Here is a 15,646-nt window from a genome sequence, read left to right as displayed (position 1 = left end):
AGAAAATGTGAATGGTTATCATCTCCTTCCCTGGAGATTTTAAAGAATGACAGACCTCCCCAGCCTCAGTTAGTTTGAGCTAGGTTAAAGCATGAAGGTAGCAGATGGATGAGATGACTTCCAGATGGCCCATCCTGTCAGCTTGAATAGTCTGATGACCTTCCACAGCACCAAATACAGGTCTGTAGGGTGAAAAAGCTCCTTGTGCCTTTTATTCCCTCCCATCCCAACCCCACTGTTTCCGTACATCACCCATGAGGCCCATTGAGCGTTAGTCTAAATCATGGCTCTAACTTAGAATCCATCTTCCTGAAATCCTGTACCCTGACTCAAAGAAACTGCAGGAAATCTGACAGGGTCAGGAGGAAAAGATTTATTTCCATACTGAAAGTAACCAGGGGAAAGAGACGCACAGTCCAAGTGCAAACCGAGAGAGAAAAGAAAGGAACCGGCAGAAGTGGACCAGGCTGTACCACCAGGCATTGCTCTTTGGCCCTCATGGCCGACTCTTTTATCAAAAGGCTCACCGACGGGGAGCCCTAGAGAAGGTATGTGGTCAGCACAGTGAAGGAAGAGGGGATGTTCTTTCGGGCAAAGGGGGGGGGAAGAGGGAGAGAGAGAGAGGGACGGAGGGAGGGAGAGAGAGAAGGAGAGGGAGGGGGAGAGGAGACACACACAAAGGCTCAGAATGTAGGATCAAGGCTTGATATGGGAGTGTAGGAGACTGGGTCAAAGTGCCCACCCAACCCACAGCACCTAAGATAAACCCAGTCTTCAGTGTTTCTGATCCCAAGCACCCAAGGTAAGGCCTTCCCTTTCCAGAAGTTGTGTTCTCATGCCATTCTACTGGGACAGAGGAACAAGGTGGCGGGTGGTGGTTTGACTAAGCCCCAAGCCTACATCCATGGGATGGGTTTCCCTGTGATGCGGTCACTGCATTTACCATACCGTGTACTCATGGGTATAGTATTTTTCTCTGTGTGTATCCACATCTATCTACCCTAAGCATGTTTCGTCTGCCCGTGGAACCCTCTGAGTCCCATCCTGTGCACTCTCTCAGAACCTGGCTCCCTCCTCTTCAGTCGAACAAACAAGAACTTTCATCTTTGGCTCAACTGAAGAGCAAAGACGGAAGACTGATTCTCCACCCGCCTGTTTTACCCCTCCCTCAATGTAGCCTTTCTTCCTTCCCCCTTCCTGGGGACTTGGCCTTGATAGGGGAAAGGTCTGGTATTTAAATTATAAAATAAAAAAGACAGCAGGCACTGAGAAGAGAAAGCCCTCCCCACCTAGAGGGAAGGGTCTGGGGCTGCTCCCTTCAGGAGACAACTCAACAGAGAAGTCCGCCCCAACGTAGCTCCCCACCCCAGAGGGCTGATGGGGGGCTTCAACTCGCTTGGCCCTGGGGGAATGTCCGAGCCACGATGTTGATTTCATTCCGAAGGAGGCAGGCAAGGATTCTAAGTTTTCTCTCTGGACATTCTTCTCCTCCTCTTGCCCTCTCACCGTGGCAGGGGTAAGGAGCCACCTATGTCCCGCCCGGAGGGTCCCCCCCGGAAAGGACTGGAATGGAGTCTTTCCCATGCAAATTGATGGTGCGGGTATGGACCGGGGAAGGCGTGTGCCCCACCATCCTCTGGGAGAGGCATCTGACTGTAGCAAAGGGAGGGAGGTGTCGGACCAAATGCCCCAGGCTATGCACTGGAGTCCCCCAGCTTGGCCTCTGTGTCACTGTCGCTCAGGTAGCTGTGAGAGTATCGGGATCGGGTGGCGTGGTCCAGGGGGTCATGCTCGTCATCTGATCGGTCAAGGGCAAAGGACTTCTGGTAGCTGGACGGGCTGCAAGGAGGAAAGAACGCACGCTCAATGGGACAGTCTCGGCCCCTCTGGGGAAGCCCCAAAGCCGCCTTCCAACACCCTGACCGGAGGGTGGCCTGGGCCCCTCACCCAGAGGATAAACCAGCTGATGAAATAAACATTTTGATGAGATAAACATTTTTGTCTGGCATTCAGGGCTCATCAAAAACCTGGCCCCTTCCTGTCTTCTTACATTTTATTGCCATCCCCATCCTCCATGATCCAGCTCCACGGGCTGATCCCCACACATAATACCCCATCTCCAGACTCCGGACTTTTACACTTGCTGTCCCCCATGCCTAGCATGCTCTCCCTACTCACCTCCGCTTCTTAGAATCCTCGGGTCTCCTTCAGGACTTGGCCCAAATCCCACCTTCTGCAGGTCCTCCCTTAGCTGCTAGCGCCTTCCCTCTCAGATCCCCTTCCTTCTACTCTGTGCTCGCCAGGTATCTAGTTAGTTCCACGTTATCTCCCACGTTAGAATGGAAGCTCCTAGGGGCAGCTAGGTGGTACAGTACATACAGCACCAGCCCTGGAGTCGGGAGGACCTGAGTTCAAATCAGGCTTCAGACACTTACTAGCTGTGTGACCCTGGGCAAGTCACTTAGCTCCTGGAGGGCAGAGACCTTTCTATTTCTCCCACTTAGCACACTGCCTAGCACACAGTAGAACCCAGAGATGAAGTAACTTCTTGCCGTTTTTGTCGCTGTTCAGTTGTTTTTCATGACCCCATTTGGGGTTTTCATGGCACAGATACTAGAGAGGTTGGCCATTTCCTTCTCCAGCTCATTTGACAGATGAGGAAACTGAGGCAGCATTAAGTAACTTGCCCAGGGTCACACAGCAAGTGTCTGATTCCAGATCTGAACTCAGGCCCTCCTGACTCCAGGCCCACTGCTCTCTCCAGCTACCTTGAAATAACTTGCCTAAGGTCATACAACTAATAATTGTCTGAGGTGGGAGATTAACCTAGGTTCTCTTGACTTCAAACCTGGGCTCCCTGTCATTACGTCAGTCAGTCAATAAACATTAAACGCCTAGTATGTGCCAGGCACTGTGCTAAGCTATCTTATTTGCTCCAGCCCTGTAAGCCTGAGCTCCAGCACCCTGGACCTCACCCCTCCCCACCAGCTTCTGGCTGTGGCTCCTGAGGCTTTCCCAGTACAGAAGGACAATTTAGATGACGTAGGACCCTGGGTCTGCCCGACAGCTCTAGGAATACAGGAGCAGGGGCTGCAGCCTCCAGGCAGGAAGCGTGCAGGTGGAGGGAAACCCATGTACATCAGGGGTATTGGGGACAACGGCTCTCAGGACACCCTGGCCCCTCCCGCTGTTGTGTTCTCACACCCATGAGCCAGCCCTGGTGGCAGTTCCCACAGAGACGAACAGCATGATCATCACCACATCACGCAGCTCAGACATCTCACTTGGGGAGGAGAATATTCAATGGCTCCCTATTGCCTACAGGATAAAAGACAAATTCCTTGGTTTGGCACTTAAAAGCTCTCCATCACCTGGCTCTACTTACCTTTCCAGGCTCACCTCCCGTGGCCCCTTTCATATATCCCACGTCCTAGCCAAACTGTCCTCCTAGCTGCTACCGGAACTCAGTGCTCTATCTCCTAATTCTGTGCTTGCAACCCCACGAACACCCTCTTCACCTGTGCCTCTTAGAATTTTTAGTTTCATTCAAGACTCAGTTCAAATAGGAGGCCTTTTCTAATTTCCTCCCTTCCTCAAATCATCCTGTGACATAATTGTGTTTATGTACTGAAGTAGAATGGAAGTGTATTGCAGGCAAGAAGAGTTTTTCACCCAGCATGGTACCTTGCACACAGTAGATATTTAATAAATGTTTAATTGGAGAAGGCAGTTTCCTATTCTCCCTGGCCCTTCCAACTACACCCAAGCAAAATGGCTGATCCTGGGAGATGTGACTCTGAAGAATAATAACATTCATCCATTCATCCAATAAACATTTATTTGGTACTTAGGTAACCAGGCACTATGCTAGCACCAAAGTATTCCCATCTAGAGGCAACCCCACCTCTTTCTTCTATCCTAGAGACATGAAACCTATTCTGGGCCAGTCAGTGGCTTTCATCAGAGTACGAGAAAAAGTCAGTCTCCCCTACCAGGTCTCTGACCTGGGCCATTGCCCAACGGGTGCAAAGTCTGTCAGGAAAACGTGGAGAATCAAGTGTTCTAGCGAATAGAATGAACCATATTGTAGGCGCAAGTTCCCAGTCTTCAAGGAATTTGAACATGATAAAATACATAAAACAAAAAACAACACCAAAGAGTCATCCGTTGATGATTCAGAAGGCACTTTGGGTTCTAATAGCACCCGAGGGCCACACCTTACAAATATGAATTATTATAGACTAGTACTGCATTTTTTAAAAGCTGGGGTTCTTAATCTTTGCTGTGTCTTGGACCCCTTGCACAGCAGTCTGGGCAAGCCTCCAGAACCAGGTTTTTAAATGCAGAAAACAAAATACAGAAGATTACAAATGAAACCAATTATATCTATGTATAGATGTATATTTTAAATATTTTAGAATTCACATTATTTTAAAGTAAGCTCATGGTTTCCATGTTAAGAAACTCTGTTTCATAGCTTTCTAGTTGTCTGGATTCTGTATTAGTGACAGTTTCCTAATTTTTAGAAAGACACCCGATGCTCGCTGATGGTTTGATGCAGGGGTGGGCAACCCCTGTGGCCTCGAGGCTGTATGTGGCCCTCTAGGTCCTCAAGTGGGGCCTTTTGACCGAATCCAAACAAGTACAGCCCAAATTTGGGTTCAGTCAAAGGGCTGCACTTGAGGACCTAGAGGGCCACATACAGCCTCGAGGCCACAGGTTGCGCACCCCTGGCTGTGATGGGAGAGGAGGGAAGCAGGGGCTTCAAATGAGAAGAGGCGAAGGAAGGGAGCCGGTCCAGTGTGCGCCCTAGAATGGGAGGCTGGGAGCAAGGTCCAAGTGAATGGGGTGGGAGTGGGTGGAGCTCAGCTTGTGCAAACTGAACCGACTTAAACCAAGGCCCCGGGGTTTCCCTCCTTCTCTGGACTTCTGATCTGGAGTCTGCTCCTGTATCCCTAGGGTTATGAGACGGACCCAGGGCCCTAGGTCATCTACATCGTCATCCTGTGCTGCGAAAGCATCAGCAGCTGGTGGGTCGGGGCGAACAGATGCTAGGTACTACAGTGGTTAAAGCACCAGGCCTGGAGTCAGGATGACCCGAGTTCAAATTTGGCCTCAGACATTTACTAGTTGTGTGACCCTGGGCAAGTCAACTTAGCCGCCGTCTGCCTCAGTTTCTTCATCTGTAAAACGGGGGATAATAAAAGCACCGACCTCCCCAGGTTGTTGGAGGACCAGATGAGATGATAATTGTAAAGTGCTCAGCGCAGTGCCTGGCACATAGTAGGGCCTACATAAATGTTAGCATTAGTATACTCCTCACCCCTCTGGCCCAGTGCCTAGAGGATGCTCACATTGACTTTCCCAGTGTCCCGGTGGAGAAGGCCCTTTGGCATCCAGCTGCTGCGCCTTTTCCATTTTGAACACTTGAACCAAATTGTTTAAAAAGCCTTCTTCCCAGAGAGCTGAGCCGGCATCTCTCGTTCGGGGCTGTCGAGAACAATTTGGCACATGCACTAATTCCCGCTGGAAGAGCCTGTAGTGGCAAGGTTCCCTCCCCCCTCCCCTTCGTTGCAGCCTCCGTGCCCTGAATTCTCTCTGGTCCCTGTCACCAGATGGGAAATCAGGCCTCCTTCTCCGCCGCTCCCCCCGCCAGTTTATCCACCCCGCTGCCGGTGAGGGCCTTGTGCCAACTAGGTTCTGACGAGCTCCCTTCCTGGCCTCTTTTTTCCCTGGCTTCCCAGCTAAGTGGTTTGGTTCTGGCCTAATGCTGCCTGTACCAATGGGTGACTCCAATTCCCTGAGGTGACGATGTATAAGAACTCCAGATCTGCTCCTGTTTCCCACGTGAGGAGAAGGGCCTTGGGAAATGTTCCTGAGTTGGCAGGAGAATGGGAATTGTTGGTTACTGATCTCACTGCACTGGCTATCAAAGGGGACAGGGGGCTCAGAGCTAATGATGTCTATTGCCCAGGCCTGACAGTGCTCCCCACCCCCAATTCTACCCTTCTAGCTTTGGGTTTACTCCCCAGACGAAAGAATCAAAGGACCTGGATTCAAACCTGTCTCTTCCACTTAGGACCTGTGTGGCCTTGGGTAAGTCATTTAACCTCCATTCACCTGCTACTTCCTTTGAACTGGACTAGATAATCCCTAAGGCTTTAAATGTATGACCTTGTCTTGAGAGAGACAGAAACTGGACTTGTGATTTCATCTGTACAGGGAACTCCAAGATGAGGAAATTCCTCCTCCCAAGGCATTCTGTCACCTAGGTCATTAAGAAGTGATGTGACTTGCCCAGGGTCACACAGTCAGGATGGGTCAGCGCTGGTAGGATTTGAACTCAGGTCTCCCCGGCTCCAAGGCCAGCTCTCAATGTCCTATGCCATGCTTGCCTCACCTTGATAGCTTCGTAATAATGTAAGAGTCAGAAAGCTCTGGTGCAAATCCCACCTCTGACCCCTACTGAGCAAATCATTTGCCCTAGGAAATGCCTAAGACTATAATTTGTAGAGAAGACGCATTGGTAGATGAAATCACAAGTCTGGTTAAAAAACAAAGATTATGTAATAATAATAATAATAATAATAATAATAATAATAATAATAATAATAATAATAATGATGATGATGATGATAATAATAGCTAAAATGTTTACAATGCTTTGTAGGACATTTTCCATACATTATCTCATTTGATCCATATAACAACCCTGTGAAGTAGATGCTATTATTTGACTCATTTGGCAGATGAGGAAATTGAGGCTCAGAAAGAATGAAGAACTTAACCAAGGTCACACACACTAAGAGACTGGAGTGAGATTTGAACCCAAGGTATTCCTGACTCCATGTACAGGACTCTACTTACTAGACCCTGGCTGCTTCTGCCCCATATGTCAATGGGCATTCAGCGCCAAGAGGGCAAGGTCCATACACAGCCCCGCTGGGAAAGATGCTTTGCTAAGATGGCAGGCCTGACATTTTGTCTCCTGCTTCTCTCCTGGCATCATGGCTTTGTTCCCTGTGGAGCTGACGATCTCTCTCTCCCCTAGCACCACCAGCCTTCCTGAGTTCTCTCAAGCACCCCCTCCTAACAATCTGCCTCTCAGAAGCAAAGATGAGCCAATGAGCACGGAAGAGAGCAGAGATCTTCACCTGGGGTCCATGAACTTGTTTGCAAAATATATTTCTATAACTCTTCCAATAGAATTGGTTTCCTTTGTAATGCAGGTATCTCATTTTATGCATTTAAAAACTGTCCACAGAATTCATCAGACTGCCAAGGGGGTCCAGGGACCTAAGAAAGGTTAAGAAGTCCTGAACTGAAAGAAGGCTGGGCCAAAGGGCCCCTTGTGCCTGGCTTTCAGGGCAGCCCTGGGGAATGGGGACCAGTCTAAGGGATCCTAAGTATTTGGTTGTGTTCTGGAAGAATCACTGAGTCTCCAGACCCCCCGGGAAGGCATCATTGTCCCATCCTGACACAGACCCTGAACCCACATGCTGCAAGGTAAGCTCATTTCCTTTCGTTATCATCCTCAAGGGCACCCAACTGGTCACCACTAGGTACATCCCGACCAGAATAGGGAATGTGTACATGAACCCACCCTGCTTTTGCTCAAACGGGGCTTGCCCACGAATGCACACGGCATGCAGAAAGTGCTTGTTAGTGCATGAGTCCAGATACAAACAGAGGCCTGGAGAGGTGCCTGAGGGTCAAGAAGGCCTGGGCTTCTAGATCACAGCTGGCTAGGGAGGGTGTCCATGGGCTCTACTGGAAGCGGTGATTTCCTGCTGAAGTCACCCTTTCTTGTCCTGCCTTTGAAGACAGTGGTGGCTGAAGCTGCCCCCTACCAGGGGACGGGGCAAGAAAGAAAGAAAACAAGCCAGGGAGATGTGGCCCAGAAAGGCCTTTAGCTAGCTAGGAGCAGATGGGGCAGGACCGTCCAGGGGGTCTTCCATCTCCAGAGTGAAACAGGAAAACTCAGGTGGTGGGAGACAAAGGGTCATTATTCAAATTTCCTGTTCAGAAACCCAACAATGAATGCTAAAGCTGGGAAGCAATTTGGAGATTTTATATAAATTTCAAAGGGCCTCAAAGGCCATGAAATCCAGCCCCTTCATTTTACAGAGGGGGAAACCGAGAGAGGGAGGGTGACTTGCCCAAAGTTACATGGGTAGTAAGCATCAGATACGGGTCTTCTGTGACCACAGCCATTGCTCAAGGCTAGGGAAAAGGAAGAAACCAAGGCCACTCTTGGGTCAGATACAAAGGCCGAGGGGCTTCAGTTGTGTGGGCACTGCGTTCCCATAACAGAGATGGATTAAGCCTGGTTTGGTTTATTTGGCCCCACTGAAGGTGGTGCAATGCCCCCTTGCCATCAGTACCCATGGCAATAAGCTGATGCATAGAGGAAGGAATAAGTCGGGCAAAGGACAAGATACTTTTCACTGCAACTGACATGTCAATGCCCACCTTGGGCATTTGAGCACTCCCTCCCCTGGGGCACAGGAAACCTCTCTCGTCACTCAAAAAAGCTGCCTGGCATCCAAGGTACCCATGCCATCTCTCTCCTGGCACCAGAGGTTGTAACTGAATGTGCCAAGGGCTGAGAATGATTGCTTAAAATAGCCGGACTTTAGTCAGCAAGAAAGGCCGAGGCAGAAGAGGAGGAGAAGCACAGGACCCTAGCAATGGAGCTGGGAGGGACCCTAGTGGACAGAGAGTCTGATGCCCCCATTTTACAGAGGAGGAGACCGAGGCCAAGAAAGAGTCACAGGACCCTGGATCTAGAGTGCTGCAGGCCATCGAGTCCAACCCCCTCACTTTACAGGTAAAGAAACAAAGTCACCAAGAGGTGCTTCCTGCCTCCCGCCGGATAGATGGGAATTCTCCCAGGCCCACAGAAGACGTGAGTGGCTATTAGTACGTGGGGATGCGGCGCACACTCCGACAGCACACGCATGCTGCTCTCCGCGTGGGAGGGCCACCTACTGCATTAGTCGCTCTCAGGCCGGTACAGGTAGCGCATGATCAAGCTGTCCACCTCCTTCTTCCGCTTCTTCTCTCGTTTCTTCTCTTCCTTAGACGGCCTGCCGGCTCGCCCTCCGCCCTCGCCCTCTGAGGCCGGCCCCTTCTTGACGCTGGAGCGGCTGCGGCAGGAGACGGTGGAGCCGCTGGAGGAGGAGGACGACTCGGACGAGGAGGATTCGCTCTCCTTCTTCTTCTTCTTCTTGCTCTTCCGCGAACGGCCCTTGCTCCGGTGTTTCCGTTCGGAGGAGCGCTCGGACCCTGAGCTGCTGCTGCTGCTGCTGCTGCTGCTGCTGCTGCTGCCGCCGCGGCTCTTCTTCTTGCCCCGGCTCTTGCGTCTGCTCCTCGACCTCGACACGTCAGCGGCCGAGGCAGAGCGGCGGATGGTGGCGGCCCGCTCTGCCCCGCTGGTGCCCAGCTGGACGCTCCGGACGCTCTTGCGGTCATCCTCGTCCGAGTCCGGCTGCAGACTGCTCCGCTTGAACTCGGTGGGCTTGTAGCTCAAGACCTCGTTGATGGCGGCCTCCAGGTCCGGGTCCAAGTAGGAACGGTGCCTGACCGGACAGACGCCGGAGCCGGCAGGCTCGTCGGAGGTGGCGGTCTGGGGCCGGGGCGGTACCGAGAGGCTGCGGGCCAGCGAGGGGTGGCTATGTTGAGAGTGCAGATCGCTCAGGGCCATGCTGGCTCTGTCATCCTCCCAGTCATCCAGGCAGCTCTGGCCTAGGGACAGGCGGGAACTGGGGCTCTCTCGCCCCAAGCCAGAGGCCCTGCTCAAGCAAGGGCCGAGGGTGCCGGGGAGGCCCTCCAGCCGAGAGGTGCTTCGGCGTGAGCTGGGAGAGCCCGACAGCGAGAAGCTGAAGGACGAGCAGGCCTCCTCCTCCCGGGCGTTGCGCCGCGTGGCCGAGGAGGCCCGGCTGACAGGGGCCGAGACGGCGGAGGCCCGATCAAAGTCAGACCCCCACCTCTTCTCCAGCCCCCGGCTCACCCGGCTCCTGACCTCCGAGAGGACAGAGCCGCCGTCATCCACGTCTTCGGCCTTCTTACAAGGACTGGCCTCACCGCCACTGGCACCTCGGCGAGGCCTCCGTGGGGGCCGCTCGGGGGAGGCCGCCCTCTCGCCGAGCGTGGTGAAGAGCGACTCCTCGTCCCCGGTACCCCCGATGGAGTCCTTGAGGGTGAGCCGCTTTCGGTAGCTCAGGGAGCTCAGGGCAGAGGCCGGCCTCTCCTCCACACCCTTGCCCTCCTTGGGGACTGTGTTGAGAGACAGTCTAAGAGAGAGCCGCGAGGCCCAGAGAAGAGAGCGCCGTGGTGGGAGATGAGGGAGGAAGAGGGGGAGAGAGACACACAAAAGAACAGGCATTAAACCCGAGAATAAAGACCCAGGAGGAGGGAGGGGAGGGGAGAAGAGCAGCCGCCCTGGCAAAGGCAGAGGGAGAGCTTCGCAGGAAATGAAGCAAAATAATTTGCGTCAGTGAAAACAGCTTCGCGGAGAATGTCATGTAAATTAGACTATTGTTCTATTCCATCACTTTTCCCCCCTCTAAAACGTTTAGTTCAATTTATTTCATTGTCAACTACCTGGAGCCTCACGCAGCTCCCAGACGGATGGCAGTGGGGCGGGGACGCAGGCATTATCTGCAATAACAAAATGTTGCTTGGCTGAATAAATTAAACCAATTAGGGGTGGCCACTGGGCGCTGGTGGTGAGGGGGCCGGATTCAGAAGGGAGTGGAGGAGCCAGGCAGGAAATTGCTTCTGCTACTCGGCCCAGTTGGCATCACACTAACCCTAGAGCAGCCCATTTTGTGCCCTGTGGGGGTAGGGAAGGATGGGGCTGGGGGGAGCTGGCAGGGACAGAGGCGCATGGAATATGCCAAACAGCCAGGAGTGGGACGGAGAGCTGCCCCTCTTCTTGGCCACCATGTTAGAAGGTAGGCAAGAGACTGCCACTGACCTCCAGGAGAGGGGTGGCAAGAGAACCCATGCTCCAGAAAAAGATGTGGAGGCTGAAGATGAGTAAGAAGCATAGGGAAAAGGGGGAAGCAGGGGTTCTCCTAAACCCTGGCAACTGGCTTTAGTCCCTGATTCAGAAGAAGTTTTTTGGTGTCCAAGATGATCAAGGCATTGGGGCTGACCAGGAGAAGGAGAGGAGAGGAACTGTGGACTCCCTGGGGACCTGTTGGCACGGAGAGCCTTTGATTTCATTGCTACTGAAGCCCCAGACATCCCAAACAACAAGCAAGTGCCGTGGCCTGTGGACCTGGGGCCTTGACTGCGAACTCCTGCCCCCAAACTCCCCATCCTGGCCCTGGCCCCGAAAGATCACCCTATCAGGTGGCCAAAGATTAAGGAAGCCAGCCCCATCCCAGACCCAAGGCCTGCCACTGAAACCGAAAAAGGTTAAAGAAAACACGCCTGCGGAGAGCATGGCCTAGACTAGGAGGGGACCCTGAATAACTTGGTGCACCCACTCTCAGGGACCCAGGAAGATCCTGGAAAAATCCCCCCCTCAGAATCCCTGCATGACGTGTACAAGCATTGCTGAGTCACCTGCATGGGAAGGAGTCACTCTGCTTGGGCCCCATGGTAAACTCCACTCTCTAGAGCTGGGCAAAGCATCTCCCCCAAGGAAGACTTGCAAAGACACGCGATGGCACGTTCCTCGCTGTGCACACGCGCCCATGCCCAAGCAGTGCCCGCCTCTGCTCCAGCGGCCCCTCAGCCGGCTGCCCACCACTCACTCACCTGGAGCTCTTGAGGCTCCCGTCATCCGAAGCGGCCTTGGAAGGCCCCTTGTTTTTTGACAACCAAGACTTGACGCCATCGACACGGTCTTCCAGTTCAGAGTCCACATCAGAGTCGCCCTCGCTGCTCAGGCAAGACACAGAGAAACAGACAGGGCCAGGGAAGGAGGGAGGAGAGGAGGTTACATCACACAGGGTCCACGAGACAGGCGCCAGGTAGGGGAAGCACTCCCCTCTTGAAAGGGCCAGGGGCGGGGGGTGGAGGCATGCTTCTTAGCGGGAGGGGAAGAAACGGGTGGGAAAAGGCGGGAGATTAGAGGCAGCTCACACCACTGGCAGGGGGTCTTGTCTGTCACTTGGCACAGTGCCTGGCACTTAGTAAGCACTCCATAAATTCTTAGTGACTCACTGACCGTCCATCTTTTGTGTTACATAATTGTATGACCTCCCCAACACACACCACAGAAAGACACAGATGCTACAGTGGGTGCTGCTTTACTGGTAGGAATTAGACTGTGTGGGACCCACTAACCACCCAGTCAGAAGAGAAACCCAGCAATTAGCCAGGCTGGGCCCTCTTCTATGAAAGGGCCATCCTGGGCTCATTCAAATGCGGATCAGAGACCTGCCCTGCTGGCTCTCAACCATCCCTTTCCAAGAAGGATGCAGCCCACCTGCCCTTCCCAATCCTGGGACCAGAGCAGAAAAGTCTCCTGCAGCTCTTAAACAGTGGGAAGTCTAGCTAAGCCTGGAGGCCTGCTTGGGTTTTGGAAGGGGCTGTCTAAGAGGCCTCTTACAAGGATAAGGCAGCTCAGGCCACATCCCAAACTTGTCCTTAGCTACAGAGAGAATGTAAGCCCCCTGAGAGCAGGGACTGGCTCACTTTTGTTCCTGTACCCCCAGAGCCTAGGGCCTGGCACAGAACAGTCACTTAATCAATGTCTGGTCATTGATTTCAGGTCACTCTCATTCCAGTAGAGTGTAAGCCCCCTGAGGGCAGGGACTGGCTCACTTTTGTCCCAGCAACCCATGCCCTGTACAGTGCCTGGCACAGAGTAGGCATTTAATAAATGATTGATTCTGGTAGGATATAAGCCCCTCAAGGGCAGGGAGTTCTTAGCTTTATCCCCTTCCCACAGAAGTCCAGGGTGTCCAAATTTTGACCTCAGTGTTGATGAATAAAAGCAACCACAGTCACAAAGCTCAGCCCTGGAGCTTCCTGGTAAGGAGTCATCTCGTGCAAGGCTGCTAATATAATATTCCCCCAACACAGGCCTGGCCACGCCACACCCTTGCTCAGTCAACTCCAGTAGTGATGCTACCATCAAACAACACCCCCCTCCCCTTATTTGACACTGAAAAACCTTCGCGATCCGGTCCCAACCTACCTTTCTAGGTTTATCATACATTGTCCCCCTGGACCCCTGCTGGCTTCCGGTCAAAGTGGCCGACTGACCGCTCCTCACACAGATTCTACCTCTCACCCCTGCACAGGCTGCGCCCCCAGGTCTGGGATGCTAACCTTCCTCACCTCCACCTCTAGGAATGCCTCACTTCCTTCAAAGCTCAGCAGAGGCACCCCCTTCTATAAAGGGCCTTCCCGACCCCCTTTCCCTACCTCTCACCCATCAGATAATGGTGCCTCCGCCCTCAAATAACTTCGTATTTGTTCATATGTATTTTGTTAATAACTATACGTGCTTCTATTATCTCCACTGATAGCATATTAGCTCCTTGTGGGCAAGGCCTGCATTTTTGCCTTTGTATTCCTGTGCGTGGCACATAGTAGGGGCTTAATAAGCACTTACTGATTGACTGATTGATAGAGGAAAAAAAAACCCCAAGCTTCTGAAATTTAGCTAAAAAATAAAAAATTGCCAGTTCCTCCACATCTCTCTGCTACAGAAATGCCAGGCTTTCTCCTTGGTATAAATTTCTGCTCATTTGTGTCAATGGGAGAGGCCCGTCTCTTGAATTATGTTCTTGAATAAATAGCCACACACAGGGGCACACACACACATATGCGCATGCGTGCGCGCGCACACACACACACACACACACACATACACACCCCAAAGAGAAACTATCCGACTCTCTTATGGGCCCATGTGAGAGCCCAACTCCTGGGGAGGAAGAATAAATAGGTAGGTTTTATGGGCTTCTGTCAAATGCAAAATTACAGCAAAGACAGGGCCTGCTGAAGCCCTGAGTAAACAGGGTTTAGCAGCAGCCAGCCCAGACCTCTCTAATGCAAGCCATGTGCCATCCATGCCTGGCAGATTTACAGCGGTGCATGAGCCCCACGGAACACCAATGCCACCTGATTTATGCATCCGTGTAAAAAAAAAACCCCAACCCCCCCAAACCCTCCCTCTCTCACTTCAAAGCTCTCTAATTTATCACCGCCGTTCATAACCATATTGATCACCGGTGCCGAATGCAGGCTGAAACTATGTCTACACGTTAAAAGGATTTCTGTATAAATCTCCCTTAATGCTGCGCTGTTTACTGCTTTCATTAAGGTTATGGCAATAACAACTGTATCTATAAGTAAATCGAAACATTATTTTCCGGCCCGCCTTTCCACGCTCGATAACTCAGCACTGGGGCCCAGAACGGCTCAGGCCGGGCTGGGGCCAGCTCCGGCTCCCCAGCATCCTCGAGACCGCAGCTGGAACCGCTAAGGCGTGGGGCTGCTCTGGAGGACCATCTTAAATGCGCATTTTATCAGCCTGCCCCAAAAGCTGCTCTCAGGCACCCGGCTGTGGCAGGGACTGCTTGGCTCACACAGGAGGCAATTACAGACTCGGAATAAGAATCCTCCTCGTTGGACTCCAGGCGGCCAACTGGGGCACCCGGTGCCCACCCTCTCCTCCTCCTCTGGCAGGAGCGAGGATGATGTTTGGGCCATTTCCCGTAAAACAATCAAGGCCAGTAAACAAACTCTGGGGGCAGGCGGGCTCAAGGGGGCAGTGGAGTTTTTAAACGGCCAGAATTAAACCTGGAGTCAAACACAATTTATGTCCAGGCTTGCGTGCTATTAGTTAACTGGGAGCCAAATCACGGGGGAACACACAAACGGAGACAGAACGGCGGGGTCTATTAATTGTGTGTGACAAGCAGGCTCCAGCGGCCCTCTATCACTGTTACACACTATTACATTTATCATTAGCTCTTATGGATTTCTTCACTCCTGCCAGCCCATCCTGCCCTGGGAAGAGCCCTGTGGGGCTGGCAGGAAGAATGGGGGAGGGGGCTCAGGGCCATGCTGGGATCCCACATGGGCCGGAGGGATGGAGGCCCACCATCTCCCTCCTTCTCCGCAAAGATCGAGGAAGAGGGAATGGGCCTGGGGCCCTGGTACAACCTGACAGATGTGGCCTCACACATGCCGACACACACAGAGCTCTCCCAATGCCCAGGTTACCCACAGGCAATCCAGTCCCCTCCATCTGGCATTTGTTATCATGCCTCTGTCTTGGGAGAGTGGGCTGGTGCTTATTTGCATGAATGCTCTCCCCAGACAAGGCTGATGTTAGAGTCGCCTCCTATGGCTGCCAAAATGAGGTAGTGAGACCTTTGGCAGAAAAGAGCGCCCTAGCTTTCTCCATTCTGGTTCAGGCCCCAGTGGGAGTAAAGATTGAGATCAATTCTACACCAATCTCTGGCCTACCTTAAGGGACAGAGGCCAGAACTGGGGCTCTGAACCTGGAGGGTCCATGGCCCCCCTAAGGGATCTACAGATAGATTTCAGGGAGTCCATGAACTTAGATGGGGGGAGGGAAGTCACATCTTAATTTTCACTAATCTCTCCCTGAAATTTATCATTTCTCTCAATTGTTTAAAAAACGTTATTCTGAGAAGGGGTCCGCTGT

The 15,646-nt window shown here is 52.4% G+C and overlaps 1 protein-coding gene across 10 annotated transcripts in view; it reads right to left on the bottom strand.

Moving 5' to 3' along the window:
- Window positions 1-358: 358 nt before the first annotated feature.
- MYO18A (myosin XVIIIA) overlaps window positions 359-15,646 on the bottom strand; it is a 156,386-nt gene continuing 141,098 nt past the window's right edge. For 9 of the 10 annotated variants that reach the window (XM_078154782.1, XM_078154783.1, XM_078154784.1 and 6 more), the window contains 3 exons: window positions 11,773-11,895; window positions 8,992-10,295; window positions 1,749-1,839 (listed from right to left, as the gene is read on the bottom strand). In XM_078154782.1, coding sequence (XP_078010908.1) covers window positions 8,996-10,295; window positions 11,773-11,895 — 1,423 coding nt within the window. In that variant the 3' untranslated portion in view covers window positions 1,749-1,839; window positions 8,992-8,995. Of the gene's footprint in view, window positions 1,840-8,991; window positions 10,296-11,772; window positions 11,896-15,646 lie in introns of all 10 variants that reach the window. The other variant, XM_078154790.1, reaches the window with a different exon arrangement.

This window comes from Phascolarctos cinereus, unplaced genomic scaffold (assembly GCF_003287225.1).
Source record: "Phascolarctos cinereus isolate Bilbo 61053 unplaced genomic scaffold, phaCin_HiC Scaffold_5;HRSCAF=322, whole genome shotgun sequence".
In the NCBI taxonomy this organism is placed as follows: Eukaryota; Metazoa; Chordata; class Mammalia; order Diprotodontia; family Phascolarctidae; genus Phascolarctos; species Phascolarctos cinereus.
Note: the sequence above shows the minus strand (reverse complement) of the source record. Positions and strands in the feature narration are given on the sequence as shown.